General features: G+C 46.5%; 2 protein-coding genes across 2 annotated transcripts; both read right to left on the reverse strand.

Annotated features, from left to right (window-relative positions):
- Nucleotides 1–6,452: 6,452 nt before the first annotated feature.
- PHALS_12419 (uncharacterized protein) lies at nt 6,453–6,755 on the reverse strand (the record flags this gene model as incomplete). The annotated part of the gene is made up of 1 exon (XM_024727961.1): nt 6,453–6,755. One exon carries the CDS (start codon nt 6,753–6,755, stop codon nt 6,453–6,455), a length of 303 nt encoding a protein of 100 aa, XP_024578485.1.
- A 1,932-nt stretch (nt 6,756–8,687) lies between these two features.
- On the reverse strand, nt 8,688–9,242 carry PHALS_12420 (uncharacterized protein; the record flags this gene model as incomplete). The annotated part of the gene is made up of 2 exons (XM_024727962.1): nt 8,688–9,020; nt 9,060–9,242. 2 exons carry the CDS (start codon nt 9,240–9,242, stop codon nt 8,688–8,690), a joined length of 516 nt encoding a protein of 171 aa, XP_024578486.1.
- Between the last annotated feature and the right edge of the window lie 2,434 nt (nt 9,243–11,676).

The raw sequence follows: 11,676 nt of genomic DNA on the forward strand, positions 1-11,676 counted from the left end.
TAAGTCTTGCTATTCTACACCCACGTTTATGTCCGAAAGCCGAACGGCAAGTGGCGTATCGTCCACGCTTACAATAAAGAATGCGCTTATACCATTCCGGCACAGAGGCCGATTTCTAGAAAGGATGTTCTCAAGATCAAAATGGTTGGCTGTAAGAAGTACTGCGCACTCGACTTGGTCGATGGGTATATCAATTATTCATGAAAGCGAGTGATATTCCGCTGACAGCGGAAAGAAATCTGTACGGGATGCTCTGGGAGTGGCTGGTAATGCTCCAAGAGCTGTCAAATGCACCAGCAACATTTTATCGTCATGTGACGCAATCTTTTAGATATGTGCACAAAAATACTTCGACAACATCTTCGACCACAGTCGTTCGGGGCACGGGAGAACAGATGAGGAAAACCATATCGTCCATTTGCTCGAGTGCATGTGCGCGAATAGGCTATATGATAATGCCGATAAGTGCATCTTTGCCGCGGAAGAAAAAAACATTTTAGGGTGCTTTATCAAAAAGCGTGGCCTTCAAGCGGATCCCGCTAAGGTCAAGGCCAGTGTAGACTGGCCGGTTCCGAAAAATTAAATGGATTTGCGAAAGTGGCTTGGCGTCGCCAGCTACTTGCACAAGTATAACGCAAATTATGGGGAAATGGCACGGCCATTTTTAATCACGTTAGAAAGGTTATGGAATGGTGTAGGGACACCGAGCATCGGAAGGCTTTTGACAGTGTCAATAAAAGCCTCTTTTATCATATATGTACCAGTACTGGCGTTGCCAGGTGCCGATCGTCCTTTTAGTGTCGTCTGTGAAGCTTCGGAATTTGCTATTGGCTGTGCGTTGCTGCAAGCAGACGCCGAGTGGCAAGGTTGGGTGATCGCTTTCGAAGCTTGTCAGCTTAAGGCTGCGGAGAGGCACTCCCCAGTTCACGACAAGGAATTACCTGCGATAAGGTATGCACTTGTCACAGAGTGCACCTGCTTGGCTCGAAGCCGATTGTAATCTATGCAGATCATGCATCATTACGCACTGCGACTTAGTCGCCTCACCTCTCGCAGAGAATACCCAGGTGGCTCTCATTCTTCGCGGAACATAACTTCGAGGTGCGGTATAAGTCAGGAAAGTAGAACACTTTGGCTGGTTCGTTGTCACTCAGACCGGATTATGAGCTTCCTCATGTCACGAAGGTGACGTCGTTAGGGACAGATTTGATCCGCGCCGCATATGCGGGTGATGGTATGTTGTAGTGCTGCTACGGGCTCTCGGGGGCAAATAGTTTGAAAAAACGGACCAGAATTTGTCGGTGCGATTGCGCGCACAGTGACACCGATATTCGTTGAATACGGGTTGCTGTATTATACCACCGATTTGACGGATACGCCATAAATTTTGGTCCCTCCATGAGGATTTACGATACCAAATCCTCTATTAGGACCACTACAGGTCATCTTGGACATGAGAAAACGTACAGCTCTGTGAGTTTTCACTACTGGTAGCCCAAGTTGTTCAAATGGACGGGCACATATGTGCGCACGTTTGAGACGTTTCAGAGGGTAAAACTCTCTTCGAATAGCTGGTCAGCTTACCGGTACCCCTCGGGGCTTGGCTGTCCATGAGTATGGACTTTGTGTTTCGCCTGCCGAAGCCCTTGGTGGGCAACCCACGCATGTGGTGGTTTTCGTGGACCGTTTGAGCAAGAGGGCTTATCTTGCGGCAGTGCCGGACACCATCAACAGCGTCGTTGTACCCACCCATAGTCAAGTCAGTTATCTCTGATAGAGACCCGCGCTTTACTGGGAGGTTTTGGTCTACAATCTTCATGGTGCTCTACCAAGTTAATTATGTCAACAGCTGACCATCCGCATACCAATGGTCAAACTGAGCGCGTAAATTGCTTCGTTGAGACGTTCTTCGCAGCGTCTGAGCTGAGACGCCGAAGCGCTGGAGCACCATGCTCTTACTTGTAGAGTTTGCGCTGAACAATGCACTGTATTCATCTACCGGCTACACGCCGTTCTTCATGAAAGGGCTTGTTAAACCTCGCGTCACGCTGACGACGTCATTCCATGGCTCAGGGCTTAATAGGGAGAAATAGCCGAACGGCTAGTTGATGTCAGCCTCCTCACTGTCCGTACAGGAGTCGATGACTTCTTGTCTACCAGACTGAGTGTCCTCCGACACTTTCGCGATGCAATTGTTAAAGGCCAAGACATGCAGAAAAAATATTCAGACGGAAAAAGCAGAAGAAGTGTGAAAAACTTTAAAGTCGGAGATCTGACTTTATTGAATACTCAAAGCAACCCTACACATGCAATCTCTGCTGTCTTAATGCAAAGCCCCTTCCAAGGTTTATTGGACCTTTTAAGATCGTGACCAACCGAGGCCTTGCGTAAACACTGAACCTCCTGAGAGGAATGCGCACTCACCCCATTATTTTATGTGGGCTTTAACGAAGACGGACCGGGCTCCTGCAACGCTTCCGTGTGCACTTGCGCCCGGGCGGCGCTCAAAGGCGCTCGGCCACCCAGAAGCTGTACCGGCAATTGGTTATCAGCACGGAGTGCAATAGTTTCCATTTCCTCGGTGTAAGGCGCTCCACCGTCGCACTGAGTGACGTATTCGTCTATTTGACGGCTAGGAGCCGCTTTGATAGAGGCGATAATCCTCTACGTGAGGCAGTAGGTGTGCAAGTGCTCCAGACCTCGAGGCCTCTCGCACAGCGGTAGGCAACCTTGGAAAGATGCTCGGCGGAATGCCGATGACGACGGACTTTGTCCTACAAAGCTCAAAGAGCATCGCGGGTCACCAGACGGCGATCGACTAAGTCATCATTGTTCGCCACCGACTATTCTCGATGAGAGTGGAGGCGTCCACTACCACGTGGAACGCTTTGTGGGTCGATGTCGTTGATAGGGTCGAATCCTATATTCTGTGAAATGGCGGGATTACCATGACTCCGAGTAGTCATAACAATTAGAGGTGCCACCAAGACAAGACTGCCTAGATGTCGTGGACGCTTATGAGCAGAAGAATCATGACGCTTCTCGTCGTCATGCACCCCGCGCTTCTCGGTAGTACCTGGGAAGCCAGACGGACATGAGCTGAGCTCAAGCTATGGCCCTGAGCTGCTGAGGTCGTAAATTCACCTGTGTGAGAAACCACCGAGCTCGCGTAAGGGATATGGATTGATTCATATGTTGCAGGGCTACAATTCGTGGAAAGTCAGCGTTGCACCTTGAGATTGACAAACTCAAACCTAAGATGGCGCTCTACGCGCACGTCCACTTTCTGTGGCTTTGCTGTAAGGTAGACAGCAAGGAAAGTTTCCGGTGCCGCTGCACCCATCACTCAAAAAGCTCATCATCATCCACAGCGGTTTCACCAGGGGCAAGCACCACAGGAAAAGTCCACATCGAGGGCACAGGAGCGCCTTCTCTTTGAGTTCGAGGTTGAGCGCGGTTCATATCCATTGGGAACCAAGACGCAAGCTCGGTGAGCTTTCCGCTGGTCAAGATCATCTTGTGTAGTGGCTAAGGGTTTGATTACGTAGACGCCTAACGATCGAGTGATCCCCTCTTTCGCTTCAGTAGCGGGATCCGCCCGGTGAAAGCCGTATTTTACACAAGGGTCCAGGAACAAACGTGGATGCGAGTGCATGAGAGCCGTCTTGTGGGCAGCCTCCAAAGCTGCTTCTGTGCCTTGTCGAGGCGATAGGGAGCAATACCACTTCACCCGTAAGTCGAGAGGTCGGGGATCGATAAGGGTCTCCAGAAGGCTCGAGCTAGCTCACGTCGCGCCGTTGGCGAACCTCGTCCGGCTCGTCTCCCCATGTTGGGAAAGGCGTTTTCGACTCGTAGCCGACTTTTTCTGAATTCTTGACGAGGCAATCCGTCGCCGGGGTGGGCGCGGTGTGTGGCGCTCGGTTGCCGTGGGCTTGGTATGTCCTTCCCTTGAAGCTTCAAACGTAATGTTCCGAGATGCACTCCGTGCAAAAGAAGAAGGGCTATGCCCACGGGCGCCGAAAGGCTGGGTGTTTTCTTGTCATAAAAACAGGGCTCATTGAGCGGAGAATGTTCAAGGATGTTCTTAAGGACGTAACGGTGTCTCAGACACGCGGACCTCGTATGAGGCGACAGTTAAATGTGATTTGTGGGTCCTCACAATTTTGATGGGGGAGAGTGCAATGGGATCACACGTAGCCTTGTATGAAAGGGAGGGTCCAAAAGATTGTGTGACCATACAAAGGTGTGGATTACACAAGTCTATGTAATTACATAATGGTGTGGCTGCCCCGAAACAAGAAGCCACTACGTGGCGGGACTGCCAGTAGTTATGCATATAAATTAGGTTTTTCTATTTGACTAGGAAAAGCTAGAGATTTCAATAAAAGTGGCTCTGTCGCAAAAAAACAGGTATCAAATTTGAAAGGTCTTGACCTTGGTGAGGGTTTCAAGTACTCTTGGAGGTAGCGGATTGCAATCCGTTACGCTCATACTGAGGCGCACCATTACTAAACCTTGACGGTAGACTTCCATAAACTGTAAGGGGGGCGTTGAAAATTGCCTTGTTGCGGTTGAGCCAAAATGACACTGCGGATAACATTATACAGTCGAATAAGGGTGTGCAAACCATAGAAAGCTTGTTGTGCTGTTGGGATACTTACTTTATGAAGGAAGGGAACTTGGGGCCGATCAAACATATAAAAAATAGGCGTGAAAACGGAGAAAGAAATAGTCGCCATAAACGTTGTGCCATAGGGTAGTCCCAGAAGATATGGCACGGAATTTCCAAAATGGTACAACCATGAACACAATTTGTATCCTAGGTGTGCCAACGATACATGTATCGAAAGGCGAGTCCAATGTGTTGTAGGCAAAATAGGAAATCAGAAAAAACCGGGAGAATATCACGTCGAAGAAATCGTTCAATCGACCAATGGGAAGAGGTGAAAACCACATCCAACGTTGAAAGCTAAAGAAGCGGTAGGGGAGGTGGGTCGTGATCCAGCAAAAGGTGCTCGATAACCGTGTTTGAGGCATAAACGACGTCGTGACCGTCGAGTGTCCAGACATGTAGCGCACACACCAATGCTTTAGGTGGCAGAGGAAAAATCGAGAATTTCGGATAGTGTAGTGGTACCTCGAGCGTTGGGGCAAGGTTTTGGATTGCTAAAGTTATGGTCCGTTCTGACTTGATAGAAGAGCAAGCGAGGGACTCTCCGAGAGTTGATCCATCCGTTTTCCATCCGAAGACAGAGCGAATAGTTATATTTCGCAAGAGACCTTGATGGCTTAGATAATTGCACGACTTGTGACGTAGTCGTACTAAATTACGGTTGGCTTTCGTAAAACGGAGAGAAACATTTTTTCAGGTAGGCCATGTAAGCATGATCAGAACCGGGTTTGAACATTGGAGCTTAGCGATGATGAAGCTCCATATATCAATGACATCCCTCGGCGTTCCAACGAGAGGTTGATGCCAGGTGAGTTGAAAATAAGAAAATCCAAACTTGAGCCTTGCCCATTAAATGCATCATAAATCGCAGTTTGAGCGGGAAAAAGCCACTCAGACAGAGTCGAGTAGTTCTGTCCGGTATGACGAACTAGCTACCGCATGAGGTTTACCTATAGTAGCTCACCCGAGGTAGCGTCGGAGGGCAAGACAGGTCCTCCAGCCAAAACGCCAACCGGATGCCATGCGCTTGACAAGTGACTGTGCATGCAGGTCTGACACAGTATTTGAGGGTGTGCAGTTGACGAAGTTCCGCATAAGCGGGTTGAACTTGAGGAGCTCTTGTTTGACACGAAAACTGTTCCCAAGAAATACCAAAGAGTAGACAAAAAATCAAAAATCGAAATTAGCACTCCACCCAAAAAAGGGCGTGCACGCCATCTCCGAGTAACACAGAGTTTATGAAAGCGGATGAGAACTTGGTTTAGCTGGAAATGCGGGCTAATACTAGGTCCGACGGCAATACCGAGAAGCGTCGTATGTTCGCCATTCATCAGATCTCTAGCACCCAACCCATGAAGTTTGGCTTAAAGCTCAAAGTCCCCGGACGTCCAGGGTCTAAACGAAAAGTTAATGACTTATCCACATAAAGCCACATATCAGTCGCAGTACAGAAGTCGTGAACTCGCTTAATAATTAGGAGTTTGTGAGCGGTTTTAATCAAGCCAGTGACATCATTGGCGAAGCTGGGGATATGATGGGACGTAGTACGAATTTTGATGGCTGTGTTGGCATAAGTACCCCGTATATGGCAGCTAAATAGCTCGATATAAAACACAAATTCCTTTGGGATAATGAGTCGCCTTGACACACGCCGGCGCCTATGCTGAGGAATTCCGAGCGTGAGTAAGATAGTCAACACTTAAGCGAGAGTACTGTGGATGATTTTTTTCAACTGATTGTCGAAAATTGCATCCGAAATCCCATAAAAATAGAACGTGATCTAAGGCGTGCCAATAGACACATCGAAAGCTTTAACAAAGTCGAGGCAAATAGCTCCGGCTGGAGCTCTCAAACTTGTTTGCCGGCAGTGATCCGATAAGTCCTGAAAAAAGCGAAGAGCATGTCGAATATCACGTCCAGGCACAAAACCAGATTCATCTTCGTTTAGCATACTGGGTAGTGATTGAGACGATAGGCCGATCCTTCGAACCGAAGTTAGCGTTTTGATTAAGCAAAGTCGAGGGTCGGTAGCTCCTGGAGACCTAGCGAGAGGTTTTCTTGAAAAGAAGAGGCATATAGACATGGCGTTGAAACTTAGTCACGCGACTCTTCCGGAATTGTGCAGCATAAACCAGCTCCAAGATGTAAGCCCATTGGGTTGTAGTATTCTGCCGGTAGTCCATCAGGACCTGGTGACTTCCATCAGGTGGGATGCTTTTTAGCAAAGAAGAAATCGTTGGTCGTAAGCGGTGCATCGAGCATATTGACTTGGACTAAATGGCTGTGTCTGAGGACATCTTGAAGCTTGGTAGAGTCGAATTGCCGAGGTTTAACCTGGAGGTCTCCAGAATACGATCGGAAGATTGTGCCCCAATATCGACGGTGAGCCGACAAGATGGTAGCGGGGTCCTTTGACAATCTTAAAGGCGTTTTGTTTGACAAAATCGATAGCATTAGTTCCGTCGCAGTGGGAGCCCAATAAAAGTTTCGGAGGGGTCCTCACCAGAAGTGGCCACCAGATCAAATTTTGAAAAGGTGTTCGTTCCCGAAATGCGTTAAGGAAACCCAAATAGGCTTGTTGAGAGGTGTATCTTTGAAGTCTATAGTTACCATTGGGTCTACCGCAAAGCGTTTTTCACAATCGCGAGAAGCGATGAGTAAAAGCCAAAGCTGAGCGGCTGTAGCATCTTGTCGTATAATTTCTCGACGAAGAAAGATTCAATCCCGTCGTTTGTACTCGTCTAACAAGCAACCTGAGTTTCTATTCGGGTCGAGTTGGCAGACAACAGGTGAGGAAGATGAAAATGATCTTGTATTATTTACCAACGAAGTAAATCAAGGCGGGCAATTGAAAGGTTACGATTTGTCCGTTGGTATGGCGTCGGATGAAGCAGTAAATTCGACTGGAGTGTGATCCGCATTGCCAAATGTCTTGTTCAGCAAATTGACCGACGAACGAACAACCTTGTTTTACAAGTTAATAGAATCGAGGCAATAGTCAATAAGATTCTTGAAGTTCGGGCCCGTGAAGTCCAGCTTGTCCGGATTTTCAAGGCGCCAAAAATCGACCAGCTTTGGGCTGATCATCCAGTCAAAGCGCTCAGCTTGGCCGGCATCGTGGTTAGTGGCTTCGGGCGAATGTTGGTCCAAATCGGGATATATAGTCATGCTGAGATCACCCATGGCTATATGGACCGAGGAATCATCAAAGTGGCGCGGTAGGGTCGAGAAGAACGCTGCTCGGCTTTCGGGACAGACTGGTCCTTACATCACATGAAAGTAGACCTAGATTCGCAGAGACAACCATATAGGGATTGCGCTATACTTCAGCATTGTAAAGGAGTGAAGACTCTCCTTGACGGTGTTGAATTGAGTGTACACTGTTTAAGCGTAGTGCGGCACCGTTACGGGAGTCAAACTTTTCTAAGAAGCACGGGAACACTATTGAGTGTGCGTGAGCATCCGCAAAATGTAAGAAGTAGTCATTGTCTTGGAGTATTTGTCGGTTTGAAAACTTGGTTTCTTGTATAACCACATCTTGGTAACGTGAGAGTAAACTGTGATATTATTGAAGGCGAAGGTTGTTTAGCCCATTCACGTTAAGTGAGACCGCCTTGAAGGCACATGCCTCGAGACTAGATGTGAAAGCAATGTACTCGAGACCTTTCGTCATCGGGCTACAATGCTTGAACAGCCTGAACTAAAGCTTTCGGAAATTCGGGAACACTGTCATATTGGAGGTGGTTTTCTGCGAATGAGCTGAATCCTAGCAGCCAAAGAGTGAAATTGGAAGGTAACCAGATTGATCGACGAGAAAGTGGGGGACAGCATCCGTGATAACATAAAGCTTGAGTGGATCATGATTAACTGTGGGTGCCATAACGTGAAGAACTAGATCCCAGCAAAAGGCACGAAAAGAGCCTTCTTGTTTTGAGGCAAGATTGGCTTTACATGACCAATGATGTGTTTGAGCATAGTCTTCGCCTTGCCCGTAGCGTGTAAGACTTTAACACTCTTATGATAGGCAACACTTATACTTGGGCGGGCATAGGCTAAAAAGACGGCAGACGACGTGGTAATGGGCAATAGTGTCCAGGCGGTCACGAAATGCTATTGCTGGGAGCATAATTCCCGGGTTAGCTTGGATTACAGCCAGCTGATCAGGTGGAAGGCGATCACTCAAGTTGTTGAGGAATAAGTCCACATACTGGAAGAGTTTGAGACGAATTATGCGCTCAACGTCGTAGTGATCGTATTCGGGGGCTATCATGGAGACGTAGGATGGAGTAGAAGCACGTTTTAAGCATGTCTCGTCATCTGCACCGCGGCAAACTTCGGGGTCATATTGCTATTGGGGCGTAGCCGGATCCAAGTCTTCAAATCATACTGGGTTATACTTATTTGACTTGAAAAGGCCAGCAGCGAGGGCTGTGCCTTCGGCTGTGTTAAAGTCCGAATCAAATGACTTGGCTTCAACCAGTACTGAACCCTTGCGGCCGTGTAGGGCCTTCCAAATGGTAGAAGCTTGAGCCCATATTGAGGCAGTTGGACGAATTTGTGGTGTGTTCATTTTTTTATTCATATACTTAGTGAAGTCCCACTCTGGTGAGGAGACGTCGTTGTCATAGGGAATATTGTCAGAGTAGTAACTGGCCGTCCTGACTGACATAGCGATGTCGTGAGAGGGAGAGGAAGAGATACAGGGGCCAGAAGACGTGGGGTGTCTTGGGTCGCGGCATCGTCCAACGCAGAATCAGGCGGCAACTGACGTATGGATTTTCTCAGAGATGATACAAATCTCAGAGAGTTAGACGTATTAGATATTTTGAATGATAGCATCTGGTCTAGGGCTGGTGACGACGAAGTGTCAGCCGCAGAACGATTCGCCTCCACTTCTTGACAAATTTGAATAGACGGCACCGCCACGCGGTATTAACGAGCCATTTTGTAGTTAACGAAGCAAGAGCGTAAGAGAACCATACCATCGTCGGGTAATGAAAACGCGATCTCGCGAAGATACATAATCTTGTGATGGGACCAAGATAGCCGGTACCTAATCTTGCGCGAAATAGACCGTACACTCACGTGAGAGAAGGCTGTTCCGTACGAACGTAGGACGCACGAACGTAGGAAGCACGAACGTAGGAAGCACGAACGTAGGAAGCACGAACGTAGGAGGCGCACTGTGTTCTGTAAACCAATCAAAAATCATGTGATCCGTGACTTCATCAGGAAGACGGACCAGATCAACATCATAACGACAACCCTATTTTGAGAAGCCCGCGACAAGGATTTGTGGGTCAAAAGCGTTGAGCTTAAGCACGCTGAGCTTGGATATAGTGTCATACGCTGTGCACGTAAAACGAATCCCCGCATTTTAAATCAGGTTAAAATCTCAAGCAGGGCGAGCCTGACGAACGTCTTTCCACATTATTAAACAGTTAAGATTTGAAATTTACCTCATCGAGCACATCAGCAAGGTGCATACGCTTAATTGCTTGAGGAAAGGAACCCACATTCGATGTAGGTCTGCATAATTAGTTGGCGTAGGAGCTAGTTTTGGTGCATAAAGACGCAAAGCGTCAAAATTACAGAACATAGAATACACATCCCATATTGGATATGCATTCTAATTTCGATGTTGATGATGTGCTTGTTTAAGCCGCGAGTTAATTCGTATATGAGCTGGTTAAAATATATGCGCAGGTGTGGTGTTCTATTATTGTGTGTATGTTTGCTTTTGTCTGACTTCTCATTTGCTTTATGGAGAAGGATAGCAAGCTTCCACTTGGCAGCTCCAAGTTTAAGTTTCGGTGTAATACCATGTCTCTTGCCATCTATCATATTAACTTCTTTATTTCTCAAATACCCGACTTTTTAAAAAGATGATTTACGAATGAATCTACGATAACAACTCTATGCTTGATGAAGATGACGACGTACTTGTTTCATATGTGTTGTTTGTACGTATATGCGCTTGTTGTAACATGTGTGGTGTCTTTGTATTCTGTATATTTGCTTGTGTTTTATGCCTTTCTATATAATCTAGGGAGAAAGGATGGATGAATCTCGCAAACGAGACCGGAGGTCGATCCCTGGTTTGCGCACATCATCTTTTTTTTTACTTTTTTGTACAACGTTCTTTTAAAATTTTGATGCCGTCTAAAATGTGATAAATTCGGGATTCGTCGATGTTTGTCATTATATGCATGATGAAAGTGAGGTCCATATTTGGTGTAAGTTGTTCGTACGTATATATGCTTTGTTTGCCTTTCGGTTTAGTTTTGGCGATAAGAATAGTTGGCTATCTCCGATGGACCCGGGTCATCGAATTTCGGTGTAAAAAATAATGCTTCTAGCTACATTTTATACAAACTTCATTTGTATATCAATATATATCAATGATCCCGTTTCTCGCAAAAAAAACGTTTACAAATTTAAGTAATCTCTCCCTCAAATAGGTTAAATCATTTATAATTATGGGATTCGCCTTCAATGTTCGATGCTGATAATGTGCTTGTTTGAGACGCGAGTTAATTCGTATATGAGCTGGTTATAATATTTGCGCAGTTGTGGTGTTTTGTTATTGTGTGTATGTTTGCTTTTGTCTAATTTCTCATTTAGTTTATTAAAAAGGGCAGCAAGCTTCTACATAGCCCAAGTTTAAGTCCCGGTATAACCATGACGTCTCTTGCCGTGTATTATATAAGCTTATTTATTCTTAAAATACCCGACTTTTCAAATAGAGATGAGTTATGAATGAATCCGTGATCACCACTTTATGCTTGATGAAGATGACGACGTATGTAATATATGTACTATGTTATGTTCTATGTAATGTACGCAACATGTTATGTTCGATGTTACCGGTTACAATGGTACATTGAAGTACAGGGCCGCACCCATCGTGTCTACAGATGTTCACCCGTCTGGTGGATCGCACCTTGGTACCGTGTTGATCGTAAGCACATGTTGCTGAGTATCACCCAAATGCAGCCAATCAC

The sequence above is a fragment of the Plasmopara halstedii genome, assembly GCF_900000015.1.
Source record: "Plasmopara halstedii genome assembly, contig: Scaffold_614, whole genome shotgun sequence".
NCBI lineage: Eukaryota > Oomycota > Peronosporomycetes > Peronosporales > Peronosporaceae > Plasmopara > Plasmopara halstedii.